A 16,219-nucleotide genomic window follows, 5' to 3' on the forward strand; every position below is an offset into this window, starting at 1 on the left:
ACAATGTATGGATGAAAGCAACTTAATGCAGCATGCATGGCCAATTAAAGAAAAATTTTCACCACGTTCTCATATATATGATATAGCATGTATATTGATATGAACTTTATCTTCTTTTTTTTAATTCCTGGCTTGTTGGAAGGTTTTGAACATTTGACTAAATTCAAAACAATTATAAACAGAGACACGGTCTGCAAAATATGTTCGAAAACAACTTAATGCAGCATGCCTGGACAATAAAACGTATTTTCCCCCATGTTTCCGTATATATGATATAATGATATGTATTCCGTGTGTCTGTCAATCTATCATTATGAGAGCAATTGGAGAAAAACAAGTAATAATAGGTGTCAGAGACGGCAACCTTGTCGAATTGTTTTTCTGTCATAAATGGGAACGACTGTATTCACGCCACCTCGTTAATGTTGTCAGGTCTTATACTGTTCTCGATAGGAGTGACAAGCATAATATTTTGAGAAACGGATTTATATAACACATGTACTATGTTAGAAGGTAATTTGAACGGATTATACTATTATAATCATGATAATAATAATAATTGTAATCGGGTTTTGATTATATTTTTTTGAAATTTTGATATCTATATTTAGTTTTAATGTAAAATTATTGAATAGTTGAAGGTAATTTGAACAGATTTTACTATCATAATAATAATTGTTGGGTTTTAATTATTAAAAAAAAAAGATATATAAGATGATACTTTAAATGTAGAATTATTGAGTAGTTCCTTAATTTTTGCACGATGTGAATAGAACGGATTCATATAACACATTTACTATGTTTGAAGATAAATTGAACGGGTTATAATAATCTGGGTAAATTATATTTTTATATTAGAAATTTTGCCACATCCTCGTCTTGTATATAAGAAAGTATTGAATATTTCTACAATGTTACACAATTTGATAGTTTCAATACAACATTTGTACTATAAACATATTTATCTTACTATCCTGTACATTTATTTATTTTAAATAGTAACAAATTCTCTATTGCACTAGTATCTAGTTAATTGTAAGCAACTTCCCTTTAAATTACAACTTTTTTATTATGTTTATCCCTGTGAATTAGTCAAATGAACCGCACATAGCTATAAGAAGATGTGATATAAGGGCCAATGGGACAACTCTCAGTGGAGGATCCAGAAATTTCATAAGTAGGGGCCCATTGGCTGCCTAAGAGGGGCCGATCTCGTCACGCTTCAGTGATTCTCTATATAAGCAACCAAATTATTTTCTCAAAAGGGGGGCTCGGGCCCCTTGCCCCCTTAAATCCGCCTCTGACTCTCCATCCAAGTTACAATTTGTAAAAGTATTATCTATATTATTAAAACTATAATTATCATTTCAAGAACGTAAACTTTGTGAAACTATATGGAAGATTTATCGTCTGTTGTTAACCACACGTAAGTTAAAGTGGTTAGGAAGACCTCTTGTGGTTAGGAATGACAAGCTGGTTTTATTTTTAGATTATAAATAATGTCCCAAGGACACAAGAAACGGTCTGAGAATGCATCCTGCTTTTAAAATACAATATATGAGGGTGGTAATGCAATTCGGTTTGAATCAAGGCTCCGTGTTGAAACAGCAATTTGACCTATAATGATTTACTTTAATTTACAGATTGTGACTTTTGTTGGAGAATTGTCTCATTGGCACTCATACCACATCTTCTTATATCTATGTCAACACTTATTGATTTACATTTACTTAAGTATTACATGCATGCAAAAGGTCAACATCAAACAATACACAAAAATTAACCTGTCACTTTAATTGACCTATGACGTAATAAAACATACAATGTATATTAATTAATATGTAGATCCACGAATGTTAGGATATTTTTGTATAATTAAAACGGAAAATTCAAGATAGTATATGTGGACCTAACATTGCCGTTTGATAGTAAATGTAAGTAATATTCATGTATTTCATTTTCACACAAAACATGACAATACGCATCGTTTAAGAAACTGGTTCAGTTTATAAACAGACAATCACATACATTGACGGATCCAGGGGGGGGGGGGTGGGTCGGGGGTTTGAACCACATTTTTTTTGGGCCGATCAATGCATTTGAATGGGGGACATATAGTTGGAACACCCCCCCCCCCCCTTTTGGTCCTGGGTTGGGACCCCCCCTTTTAAAATGGCTGGATTCGCCCCTGACATATATGGGATTACTTACAGATACCACAATAGATATAAGAATATGAGGTATGAGTGCAAATGAGACAACTTTCCATCAAATTCACAATTTATGAAAGTAAAACATTATACGTCAAAGTACGGGGTTCGATGTACATCATGTATATATTCAATGTGATCCCTTTGCTGTAAACAATCCAGCCCTCTATTTATTTGCGTTTGTTTTAGTTTGCTATCTTGATTAATGCCAGTGCCCCTATGAGGGTCTGAATGAGGAGTCTTCCATTTCTCTGTAATTTAATATTCTAGGTTATTTTTCCCTCTTCTTTATTAATTTTGACCATTATTCTCTATTCTTTAGCATGTCATTATTCTTTACCTTTCCCCTCACAGACCCTCAAATAGGAGGCTGGCATTAGTCAGAATCAAAGTCTATATATAAACGTGTATTTCAACTGGATTTAAAGGTATGTTCTTATGTATTACTGTTACACAAATTTTCCAGGCTAGGGGAGGGTTGGACAACCTTCTGTATGTATGTATCTGTCCCGGAGGGTTGGACAACCTTCTGTATGTATGTATCTGTCCCGGAGGGTTGGACAACCTTCTGTATGTATGTATCTGTCCTGGAGGGTTGGACCACCTTCTGTATGTATGTATCTGTCCCGGAGGGTTGGACCACCTTCTGTATGTATGTATCTGTCCCAAGTCAGGAGCCTGTAATTCAGTGGTTGTCGTTTGTTGCTTAGTTGTTTTTCTATCAATATTTTTTTTTAATAAATTCGGCAGTTCGTTTTCTCGTTTGAATTGTTTTACATTTGGCATTTCAGGGGCCTGACTATGCGATATAGGCTTTGCTCATTGTTGAAGGCCGTATAGTGATAGTTGTTATTTCATATGTCATTTAGTCTCTTTTGAAGCGTGTTCTCATTGGCAATCATATAACATCTTCTTTTACCTTAGCCGCCCCCTAAATTCGCCTCTGTTTTATATTGAATAATAATTCGGTAACACCTGATAAGTTTATGTTAAAGACATAATACTTAAGTTCATTTCTTTTAATTTACAGATATCTAAAGCCATTAAACCAGAGTGAAATATAAAATCTAGAATGGCGGTGTCTGTTTTAAAACATAACACGTCATCAACAAAAGCACAATCAGTGGCGGCGGCAAATAACATAACACCATCGGAACTAAATACCAACGACTCTCACGGAAGAACTGTTTTATTTTATGCATCACGATATGGTAAATTAGCTGCTGTTAAAAACTTGATAAAAGCCGGAGGAGACCCGAACATTTCCGATGTGGACGATAGCTCTCCGCTGCATGAAGCTGTTGAACGCTGTCATCATGATATTGTGAAAATATTACTAAAACACAGTAAGTAGACACAGAATGTAGGGAATAGTAAAAAAATTGAAAAACTAGAAGATGAGGTATGATTGCTTACTCTAAACCAAAATCCAAATGACGGAAGAAAATATATGAGAAATCAAAGGGTATTGGATATGAAACAGCCAAAAAAAAAAAAAAAAAAAAACAACACAAAAAGCAAAGAAACAGCGTCTTTGCTGTTCTTCATCTCAAAGTCACAATGAGGCATGCAACACGATGCAAAAAAAGTCCAAGTTTTAGACAGCGTCTAACACCATATAGCTAGATAATAACTTTTTATCATGTAAATCTTCGTTATTTGATCTCTTGTGGTTAGTTGTCGCATTGGCAATCGTACCTTTTTTCATATAGTTGCAAACCACATAGTTGATCCTGTAACTTGAGATCTATTCCTACGAGGCCTACATTTTCATTGACAAAAAAGAGAAAGCGTACAGGAAAAAAATAGTTGAGCTAAAGTTTGTTATCTTAAAAGTTTTTCTTCAAATCTTTTCATTGTTGACAATCTGTTGACACCCTGTACGTTATAAAACTACTAAATTTATATATACTAAATATCAAAGTATTAATGTCGTGTCATTTCAAACGTCAAATATCGAGAAAACATATACTATTTGTCGATATCTGTATTGCTATATTGCGATCTTATCAAATTCTTTACGTAAAATATTTATCTGTGACTTGAATACTTAATTGTTTTGTTTCACCATGCTTTGCAATTTTAGGATCCATAGACGTAAACACAAAAAATAAACATGGACAAACTCCTCTCATGAAGGCAGTCATTTATGATGATGAAGAAATGGTCAAGTTACTTCACAAATCAGGTACACTAGTTTGTATAAAGAAATAAAGTAGTTAACGTTAACCATTTCACACATTGTTATTCATTTCACACCTTGTTATTCATTTTACACATTGTTATTCATTCCACACCTTGTTATTCATTTTACACATTGTTATCATTTCACACCTTGTTGTTCAATTTACACATTGTTATCATTTCACACCTTGTTATTCAATTCTTATTTGTCGAAATCTTAGGTTATGCTATAGACCATTTTCATATAACCGACTCTTGATTCCGTGTTCTAAATTTTTTGACAGGTTACCTACTCTGTGGTAGGACATCCTGGTACTCGGTCAATTAGGAGCAATCTTAAAGAAGTAAAATCAAATATATAATCGTGCAAATTGGGGGGGGGGGGGTACTTTTTTCGACGATTTAGCCATCTATAAAAAGCATTAAACAGTTAACTTACTCTCCAAAAAGTGTACTGATTAAAGTCTTGAATTTACTTATTTACGTTGCTCGGCACAATATCAGGATTTTCTTCCACAGAGAAGGTAACCAGTTAAAAATATAAATTCCGGAATCAAAAGTGTGTAAAATGAAAATGGTCTATGATGTTGTTTTTGAAACACAAGGGGCATTAAATATCATCGGGTCAAACAACATTACCGCTAAAGAAAGAAAGCGAAAAGAAAATCCGTTATGTAGATATTACCATGCAATTCCAATTAATAAGTATTTATATCCAATTTATATATAAATATATTCAATACATTTGTTTCATGATGATTACAGAAAAAATAAATCAAATTTTGGTAAACAAACTCATTAAATATGAGGCGTTATTGGGCATCCCTGGTCAATATCCTGATAAGATGACAGCGATGATTGATACGTATAATAATCGACTAATAATAGATATAAAAACAGACTTTACGTATGTACAGGTGATAGTTATATCAAAATATATTATTGAGAAATAGGCCTCCTTTGTTATAAGTTTTGATATAGATATAAACAGAAGTTTATTAAAAAAGCAAATATAACTTTTAGTGCAAATTTGTAACTTAGCATATCAATGATATATAACTTCGAAAAAGAAAAGAGTTAATCAAATTTCAGTCGTTTTTGAGAAATGCTTAAATTTCATATCTTAATAAAAATCTTAAACAAAAAGTAAAAAAGTTAACCTGTGCAATAGTATATATATTCATATTTATGAGTTTCTTATTGTGTTTGGTGATTAGTATTCTTTTCTGTCAAGGGATGAGTGTTTTCCCCCTGCCTAGCGATATATTGTTTTGTGTGTGTGTGTGTGGGGGGGGGGGGGGGGGGGGGAATAGGATTCATGACCATAGAAAAGTTGAAGAGAAGAAAATATTTGTTATAGCATCATTAATAATTTCTGTGATATGTTCAAGACTGGGATTATTATAAAAGTAAATTACTAGTCTCAAGTTCAAGAGTAAATCTAAGTACTGAAGTACTGAACATCGGATGACCACAAGTTCTTGTGGATGGTCAAATAGCATTTGTCTCAGAAAAAAAAAAATCACATATCTTTTTACCTGAAACTGATGTTAATGTACAGAGATATAATTGTTTTGAGACAATAATTTTTTTGAGACAATTTCGTGCGTGGATGATAAATAAATGACAGGAAATTAACTTCGCCGTAATAACTTATTTATTGTAGTAAAACAAACACTGATTTGTTGATTAGATATTATATTAAAATAACAGTTACATGTATTATATATGATTTTCCATCCATTTTTTTTATCATTCTATTCTACTATTCTAATAATAGTGCAATGCAAGTGCATGGTGGACACTTTAAAAAAAAAAAAGATTGGATACGAGCGAGTACTTGGCATTCATATTTTCCCGCAAAAACAATTACAGAGTTACCGGTCCTTGCTGGTATTGTCGCAAAACCTTCTTTGAGATATTCTTCCGCATGCTTTAACACAATTTTTCGGTATGTGTGCATTGATATTATCAATATTTTTTTACTTATAAAATATATAAGTTGATTTTCCCGTTTGAATGGTTTTACACTAGTAAATTTGCATGGGGCCCTTAATTTATAGCTTGTTGTTCGGTGTGAGCCAAGGCTCAGTGTTGAAGGCCGTTCATTGACCTATAGTGGTTTACTTTTATAAATTGTTATTTAAATGGAGAGTTGTCTCATTGGCACTCACACCACATCTTCCTATATCTCTCTATATATATATATCTAACTACAAAACATTTTCATATTATTAATTTATGTTGTAAACAAAAAATATTTTTATCAGTATTCCTTGAACTGTAATGTTATAAAATTTAATACTATTATGAACCAAAAACAGAAATCGAAACTCCGAAAATTGTGCCAATTTATTAGAATTATAAATGACAAACTGGATTCTCTCTGATGTTAACCTGTCGGCTATACTGATCATACCGTTGTAAAAAAAACTCATATTTAATGCTTCCTCAACAAATGTACTTATATGTAATGTAATGTAAACTAATGTGTTTTTCTGTATACCTTTGTCCAACTTAGGTGATACCAGAATAAATGATATATATAAAAGAGATGTATTTATATCAAGCGACAAGGAATGTTATTTTGCACTCGTTTATGTGCACGTATTTATCATTTTTATAGATCGGTTACAAAACCAAAACTTATAAAACTTATTTACATAATGGAAATCTAGGCGATATCAATACATCGGAATGACCTCAAGGTCATCGCGATGTAAAACTACTCTCTCTCTCTGTCTCTCTCGCATTCATCCAATGACATGCATATTTTGAATGGATGCAATAAAAAACCCAACAAAATACATACAAAACAAAAAAAACATGTTTATTACGGAAATAAATTATAACATATATTATGACCAGGAGCTGTCATTAGCTGACAGATAACAAACATTTAATAATGACCATTATGGTCAATATTATATATAGTATTGCAGTCTGTTTACTAATTAACCAATCATAAAAATGTATGAGTAATGATAGTTTATCGATATATATGATTATAAAAGTTTTTTCGTGATAACAAATAAAAATAGTTTCCACCACCCATACAATAAACATTGACACATAATCTGTAACGATCTTGTACTGGCTGACCAGTTAAAAAAACCGTAGCGAATATAGAAGGGTGTGATATGAATTCTTTTTGGAATTGCAAATGTAACATGATGTAGACACGGCGCTTATAAATGAGACAGGGGAAAATATATGTAGGTGGATTTTTTAGTTCCTACCCAACAATAGAAATTAACTGTTTTTAATAAAAGTGAAGATGACCATGAGAACATATTTAGTATTGACACATAACTTTTATGATCTTGTACTGACTGACCAGTTAAAATAACTGCTTAAAACCGTAGCGAATATAGGAGGGTGTTTTTTTTTTTATATAGAAATCCTATTAGACATTATGAATCAAGCATGTAGACAAGTCTAAATATCTCATGAATGAAAACGGAATAACTTATATGTAGGTGGATTTTAAGTTCTAATAAAACAGTAGAAATTACCTGTTTTGATAAAGGTTAACATAATTAACATAACCATAGTAGAATATTTGGCTTATAAGTGTTCCAGCGAAAAGAGTCCTAATTTTGAACTCTTGAAAAGTAGAAAAGTATAAATTTGATAACACCCCAGAACTTTCGTTTTACGCTGTTAATATCAGTCAAAAGGCATTGTCCAGTACTGTCCCATCATTTGTTTTTTCACATATTGCAGATATTGTTGTACCTGTTTATTTTTTCATTTAATCAACATAAAAGAGAAACAGAGTCCAACATTGGTTGATTGATTGCTGTCTGAGCAACTTCCAGTAGTAAATATTTGACGCATATTATAAGTTATATGGTTCGCGAATAAACAATGAAACACAACAACATTAAAAGATGACGTGGCCATTAACGCGTCATGAACCCTATATGAAACTTACTAACCCCATACGGTCTCATAGGGGGTCACCACGTGACGGCGTTTAACCAATCACAACGTGATAATTCATCTGTGGTCCGATAAACGGGAAGAGCTCAATGCTGACTTTTTTTTAAGTAACTCTTAAATGTTTTATGTCCAGCGGCAAATACTTTTGACTTTATCGTCAGACAATCTGTTTACTAGTGATATCTGAGAAGTTAACTAGCCATTCACTCCTTCTTGTACACGTTATTCCATCTTTGAGTCGGGACGAGATCGCAACTTTAAGACTTACGAATTGATTCGATCAAAACGATTTCTTACAAAAGAGTTGAATTTACTCAACATTCTTTTTTAAACTCAAAGTTATCTATCCCTGGCATAACTTAGTTTTGAAATTTTGAGTCGAATGACAAATTCTCTGTTCATTGTAACCATGAAATCATATCCAAATGAAAGTAAAGCATGAGCAACCATCACTGTGCTACAATTTCCTGAAACGACCATGCAGGCTAATGTTTTTATCTATTTTCAAGCACAAAACCTTCCCCAAATCGATAAAGTTAATAAATTTCGATACTGTAAGTATGGGATTTGTTAGTCAGTTACATAAAATACAGATACCTTACCCCGGCCTCGTTAAACATTTATTGCATATAATGCCCATATAAGTAACACGACGGGTGCCACATGTGGAGCAGGATTTGCTTACCCTTCCGGAGCACTTGAGATCACCCCTAAATTTTGCTGGGGTTCGTGTTGCTTATTCTTTAGTTTTCTATGTTGTGTCATGTGTTTTATTGTTTGTCTGTTTGTCTTTTTCATTTTTAGCCATGGCGTTGTCAGTTTATTTTCGATTTCAGAGTTTGACTGTCCCTCTGGTATCTTTCGTCCATCTTTTATGTATATTGTATATTTAAATAGAACTAGTTAGTAATTGTTATATCAGTATTCCAAATTCTGAAATATACTTTCCATATCATTATATATATCCATTATTTTTAGAGTATTGTTCAATAAATCATTGAGAGAACTATATTTTAGAGAAATAGAAGAGATAGAAGAGAATTTTTTTTAAATTAACAAGTGCTTTTTTTGTTTTTATTAGGTGCTGATCTCGATGTTGAAGATTCGACTGGTAAATCTGCCTTTCTAATAGGTATGAGCGAAGGGAGAGAGAAAACTACAGAATACCTGATGAAAAATGGATGTGACATAAACAAAATAGATCGACTTGGACAGACAGCTCTGTACTTAGGAGTCATATCGCCGAGCAGAGCGAGTAAAAATTCAGAAACAATAAGGAAAATGCTCAAATTGGGTATGTTAGAATAGTCAAAATAAAATGTTTAAAGTATTGATTTATTAAAACACTTAACTATCGCAATGGACAAACAAATCAATTCAATGTTGAAAATCTACTGAATATATAGTAATAATAAGATGTGGTATGAGTGCCAATGAGACAACTCTCCACCCAAGTCACAATTTATAAATGTGAACCATTATAGGCCAATGTATGGCCTTCAACACAGAGCCTAGGCTCACACTGAACAGCAAGCTATGTAGGGCCCTAAAATGTACTAGTGTTAAACCATTCAAACGGGAAAACCAACAGTCTAATCTATATAGAAAATGAGAAACGAGAAAAACTTATGAACCACATAAACAGACGACCAGCACTGAACATCAGGATCCTGACTTAGGACAGGTGCAAACAATTTACATGTATATTTCCAAAACTATAAAACAGTGGCAAGTCTAGCAAAGTGACATCGCCACTGTTTGTAAGTCCGGTATATTTTAAGTAATACCAATATCGAAAAGAGGAACTTTACTGCAATTTCGATAAGTTATCTAAAGGTCTTACCTTTAATGAATTTATTTAATGTTCAAATTGTCCTGCTGCGTAGGATAAAATGGGGAAATAAGACTGAAATTTCGCAGTTTAAAAATCCGTGAAGTTTTTATGCACCATTTAGTATGCCCCGTTTATGGGCATTATGTTTTCTGGTCCGTCCGTCCGTCCGTCGTACCGTCCGTCCGTCCGTCCGTCCGTCCGTTCGTTCGTCCCGCTTCAGGTTACAGTTTTTGGTCGAGGTAGTTTTTGTAGAAGTTGAAGTCCAACCAGCTTGAAACTTAGTACACATGTTCCCTATGACACGATCTTCTTAACATATTTGCCAAATTAGAGATTTTACCCCATTTTCACGGTCCACTGAACATAGAAAATGATAGTGCGGATGGGGCATTCGTGTACTTGGGACACATTCTTCATGTATTGTACATGCTTTAAGTTTTCCCTTTGGGGGTGGGGATGTAATATCTGAATCTTTATAGCCAAAAAATTGGCAATTTTGACATATGAATAATTGCTTAATGTATCAACTTTCAAACTTCAAACTTATAAACAAATGCGTTTATTATACTCGAATCTTTGAAGCATGGTAACCTCTATTGAGTGAGTGACAACCTGTTTTGACAGATTATACTTTTTCATCCTGTCACGAAATAGAAGTTCCTTCATAATATAAGTTGAAAGAAAATTACTGTAATCTTATTTACCACGGAATAAAGACTGTAGACTATTTGTCCTAACAGAAACAGATATTATAACATTGTTTATAACAAAGTTTCCAGGGGCACTTCTGTTAGGCGGTACAAGTATATGGGGCAGTACAACTGTATTAATGACATTAGTTCAAAGGACACAACTCGTATAAGAATCATATTAAGATTAGAAGGTCTGTTTTCTCTGGTCCCGAGAGTGACCTTTATATACAAGTTTGTATTATAAATAGAAATTATATTTATTTTTGCAGGATATACGCTAGAAAAGGATGAGTATTGGCTCGTCAAAGCGGGTGTAGACATTGATACTTTCACCCACCAAAACTTCTTCCAAAAACTAGCATCTAGATTCATGCGAAACACACAACGTAGGCGCTTCAGTGAGGGTGGACCGACCGAACGTCAAAGGAGCGCAACTGTTGTCCACAATGATAAACACGAACAAAGGTTTAGCGCTAGGAGCAAATCTTTCAACATTTGAAACAAGACTTTGCAGTTGGAAACTGTTATGTGATAATTTTAGATGTCAATGCAATCAGACAAATCCATATTGCCACACATTTTGATATGTAAATATACGTGTATTGTGTGAAATTCTATCTAATCATTCAAAAAAGTCATATAGTGTCATTGAGCCAAAATTGAACTTGCGTGCCATCTATTCCTGATCCGATCATGTTGATACTAACACACTACCACGGTGCAATCGGCAATCCTCGGGTGACTACCATACTCTCGGAATCGGCCGAGTTGTGACGAATGCTCTGAATAGAGACACAGCTTCTATTAAAGATCATCCGAGACTGGAACTAACTTCCGCGAAACATCGTAGGTGACCTCCAAGGGAAACCTTTGGTCGCACTCCAATCACGATACTATGGACATATCCATATTTTTATTCTGCACCAGCCTCGTTTTAACTTGTATATAACAATTTGTCATTGTTTAATAACATTTTTTCATTCTTTAATTGCTTACACTGTGGAAAGCACCTAGTACACTAGATGACACAACACAAGTGTGATGAACTCCTCCTTCGCAGATTTATCATAGAAAGAAGAAGATATATAGAATTTATGACATTTTACACATGGCTTCTATATCTGTCACGCATGACACGTGACCCAATGCAATAATTTGCGATATTTGAACATTAGAAGTCATATATCTATCGCTTTTCTTATGTGGCGTAAGACATTTTTTCCTGTGACGTCAAAATGTAACTTTAACTTCTATGATGTCTGGTGATGAGGAAACAACACTAGCGAGAATGTGTATTATTAATACTATCATTATCTTGGCTAGATTGTTATATTTTGCATCTCATCTTCATCATAATAAAACATAATGAAAACAAAAGTAATATATTCTTAATATTCGTAACGTGTTGACCTGAATGGCAGGTATTGTTCTCCCTTGGACATTAGGTATTTCGGGTTTTAGCCTTTTAGAGCGCTCGTACTTGTATTGTCCTTATAAGCTCTCTGTGTGGTCCGTGATTACATTTTCGTTGCTTTGTTTACGTATTATGAGTATAATATCATGCTTAAAGATTTTCCTTTTTCAATTCTTGTATTAATAGTGCCTTCTAGGACATTTGATTCGAATTTATGTTTTTTTTAACTTCAGTTGGGCGTCAAATTTCACGCTTTACATTTGGAATATTGTTTAATGTAATATAAAAAGTAAAATCACAAAAATAAGAAATTCAAAAAGGAAAGTCCCTAATCAAATGGCAAAATCAAAAGCTCAAACACATCAAACGAATAAATAGCAACTGTCATGTTCCTGACTAAGTACAGGCATTTTCTTATGTAGAAATATCTCATACCTTTCATTTTAAGTGTCAACCTAACGTCTGCTTTATTTACTTTAGCAATATTGTAGCTTAGATACTGCATATGTATGCCATTAATGCATACCTTTTCGAGTTTTCTTTGTCTTTAATCATTGATTTAGGATGTAAAGGGTTAACTACGTGCCAATGTTTGCAACTTTTTTTATGCTGCCGTTTCCTGTGATGTTTTTACAAATAATAAAAAATGCATCGTTTGTGATGTTATCGTCATTTCCAAATTGGACTGTTTGTAATTTTTATGTATTTTTCTGATCTATTGGTAAATATAGCCAGACATTAATGAAAAACAGTGTTATACAAGTTGTACAGTGGTGTGTTGTATTATAATTAGTGTTAGCGTTAGGTTCCCAAATAAACTCATCATAGATACCAGGATTAAATTTTGCATTTACGCCAGACGCGCGTTTCGTCTACACAAGACTCATCAGTGACGCTCGTATCTAAAAAAGTTATAAAGGCCAAATAAAGTACGAAATTGAAGAGCATTGAGGACCAAACATTCCTAAAATTTGGCCAAATACAGCTAAGGTAATCTATTCCTGAAATAGAAAATCCTTAGTATTTCAAAAATTCAATAGTTTTGTATACAGTTAATTCATCAATATTCGTGTCAGCACAGAAGTGCTGGCTACTGGGCTGGTGATATCCTCGGGCAAATAAAACTCCAAATTAGACCCTATCATTCTTAATCTTATTTTTGTATTTTGTTTGATTACTTAGTCCTCATTTGTCTATGTAGCTATATAGTGTTATATATAGTATCTGAATGGCAAGTCTGTAACTGATTTAAAAAATTAGTTGATATAAATAGACCAAAATCATGTTTTTTTTGTATCTGAATGTTTTAAAATCAATCAGAAAACATGCACATATGAGGCCCCTCATGAGGATGTCCAAGTAATCAAATATATATAATTTTAAAAGAACCGTCATATATATTGAATCCAGTGTTTGTTATTTAACCTTTGAACTGTTTGAACTGTTTTAATTTGATCGTCACTGATGACTCTTTTGAAGTTGAAACGCGCGTCTGGCGTACAATATTATAATCCATTGTTCCTTTGTATCTGAATGTTTTAAAATCAATCAGAAAACATGCACATATGAGGCCCCTCATGAGGATGTCCAAATAATCACATTATCACAATTGTTTTGCCAATATAACCCCTTAATCATTAATTGTTTTAACAAAATATCAAATAATCAAAATTATAGCATAGCAATATAATGTTTCCAACAGAAAGTTACCAAAAGTTAGCGTGCAATAAATTACAATATTGCACTAGTGCGATAAGTATTCAAAATTCGTCGTCATCAACGACAAAATCTTAGTTTAAACCAATTTTGACTTTCAAACATATTATTACTATACAATGAAAGGGTTACTTCATGAATATTGAGGTATATTGTTCCTCATAGAACATATATTGCACTCGTAAGCTCGTGCACTATAAAATTCTACTCGGGACAATATTCCCCAATATTCATACAATAACCCTATTATACCGTCATAGATCATCAAAAAATCATGAACCATTTGGTCTGGTGATCATATAATCACTATAAAAATGGCCAGGTAATCACATAATTAAAAACTCCATGAGGAGGCTCACATAATTATGTACGCATATATGTACATTAGCATACGGTCAATTTTTGTAACGCAGCTCAGATGATTGTTTTTAAATGATTGTTGAATTGTCATTTCAATATACTGTTTCTGATTTTCCAGGATATCACTGACTTAATATCATACATGGACAAAAAAGCCTCAATCCTTTTATAAACTATGTAAACAATTTAAAAGTATTGAAAAATCACATGATTTTTAAATTGAATGTATGTCCTAATGGAATCCATTCTGCAAATATCAATAATCTAATAAAGAACCGTTACAATGTCATATCCAATCAGCAATCTATCAAGTTAACAGTTTTCTATTGACTAAATCTTCTAAACCCATAAACTATATTTACACTGTGCTCTCATATCAATGGAATCTGTGTATTCTAAGTAATACGCTATCATTCTTTTTATCAACAGACTCGTGTTTCAAAGTAAAGTTGTATAGACAGACACCTGAATCATGTGATCATATTTGGTTTGTAAACTAGTCTTGAGAGCAATCTCAAATATAATTGATAAAGTTGCAGGCAATGAAATATACATAAATTACGCATTGATTTCATTTATCCCTGATTTTGATTGGTCGATGTTCTTCATAAAAGGATAAAAACAGATTATTTGCTTTTCTGGGTTGTAAAGTAGTTTTGTCTAATTGTAATCTTAACAGGACCGAATATTTTACAAACTTTATTGAAGTTATAAAAATTAAGAGATATTACTGGTTTGTACTTTCGCATATTGCCAATAATATCATAATGAATCAGACTGCAAAATATGGATGTAACTTTCAACTATCTGTAAATTTGGACATATATACTAACATTGACTAGCAATCAGTTGACAACTGAAATCGTGTTGTTTTAAGCAATCACGGGTTTAATTAACATATTCTGTATTACTGGTTGACAATGACACATCATAGTAAAACTAAAACAAATAGAACATGTTTGCCAAACTAAAAATGTTGTACGTGTGCCTAGGATCCATTATTTATCTCGTTTCATTAAGTTTATGTGCAACATTTGACGATGTCACAAACCTCGAACAACGATTTAAAAAGATCTCACCAAACATCCGCCCTAGATTGAATCAAACAGATTTTGTGGAGATTAGAGTTCTGATGACACTAGAATCTATCAAAGATTATGATGAAGTTTCTGGTACGTTAACAGTAATAGGTACATACGTTCTTTACTGGCACGATGAGCTAAGGAATTGGAATGAATTTGAATACGGGAATCTCTCGGTAATGAGAACCCCAATTATAGAAACGTGGATTCCGAAAATTCTGATACGAAACATGGTGAGTAAAAGATCTGTTTTCTTATTCGATAATGATGTTGATATTCGAACGACATTTGTGAGGTACAAATCTTCCGGACACGCAACGTTTATGGTGGAATCTATGCACGAGTGTTCTTGCAGTGCAGATGTCATGTATTTCCCGTTTGATAGTCACGAATGTGCAATTGAGCTTTTAACGGTTGAATATAGTAATGAAATTCGAATTAGTCCCAATAGGAAAGAAATCTACATGTTATACACTCGATCGAATGCAGAATGGTCTGTCCAGAGTAATCACGTAGAAAATGAACTTTCAAGATTCTATTCATTGGTAAAGATTAACATTAAGTTGTCTAGAAAACCAAGATTTTTGTTTCTAAATCTTGTTGTTCCTGTAGTGTTTTTGAGCTTTGTTAATTTGTTAGTATTTTGTCTACCGGTAGCATCGGGTGAACGAGCATCCATGGCGTTTACTGTTTTGCTAACTTTTGTGGTGTTTATTTCTATGGTAACAAACATACTTCCAGCAAGCAATGCTCTTTCTCTTTTCAACGTTTTTCTGCAGATA

At 33.1% G+C, this 16,219-nt stretch overlaps 1 protein-coding gene across 2 annotated transcripts; it reads left to right on the forward strand.

The window, feature by feature from the left end:
* Positions 1-399: 399 nt before the first annotated feature.
* Positions 400-12,360, forward strand: LOC139503101 (POTE ankyrin domain family member G-like). 2 transcript variants are annotated; one of them, XM_071292800.1, is made up of 5 exons: positions 400-513; positions 3,241-3,556; positions 4,297-4,398; positions 9,421-9,633; positions 11,135-12,360. In XM_071292800.1, exons 2-5 carry the CDS (start codon positions 3,283-3,285, stop codon positions 11,362-11,364), a joined length of 819 nt encoding a protein of 272 aa, XP_071148901.1. In that variant the 5' UTR covers positions 400-513; positions 3,241-3,282; the 3' UTR covers positions 11,365-12,360. The 2 variants fall into 2 exon arrangements, with proteins under 2 accessions (XP_071148901.1, XP_071148902.1); XM_071292801.1 differs by lacking the exon at positions 400-513 and adding an exon at positions 1,842-1,934.
* Positions 12,361-16,219: the final 3,859 nt, after the last annotated feature.

The sequence above is a fragment of the Mytilus edulis genome, chromosome 14 (assembly GCF_963676685.1).
Source record: "Mytilus edulis chromosome 14, xbMytEdul2.2, whole genome shotgun sequence".
NCBI classification, from domain to species: Eukaryota; Metazoa; Mollusca; class Bivalvia; order Mytilida; family Mytilidae; genus Mytilus; species Mytilus edulis.

Excerpts from the sequence above, each read along its gene's own strand:
- LOC139503101 (XM_071292800.1), top strand. The coding sequence starts at position 3,283 with ATGGCGGTGTCTGTTTTAAAACATAACACGTCATCAACAAAAGCACAA. Across the intron at positions 4,399-9,420 it reads CAAGTTACTTCACAAATCAG|GTGCTGATCTCGATGTTGAA; the intron begins GTACACTAGTTT and ends TGTTTTTATTAG. Across the intron at positions 9,634-11,134 it reads AAGGAAAATGCTCAAATTGG|GATATACGCTAGAAAAGGAT; the intron begins GTATGTTAGAAT and ends TTATTTTTGCAG.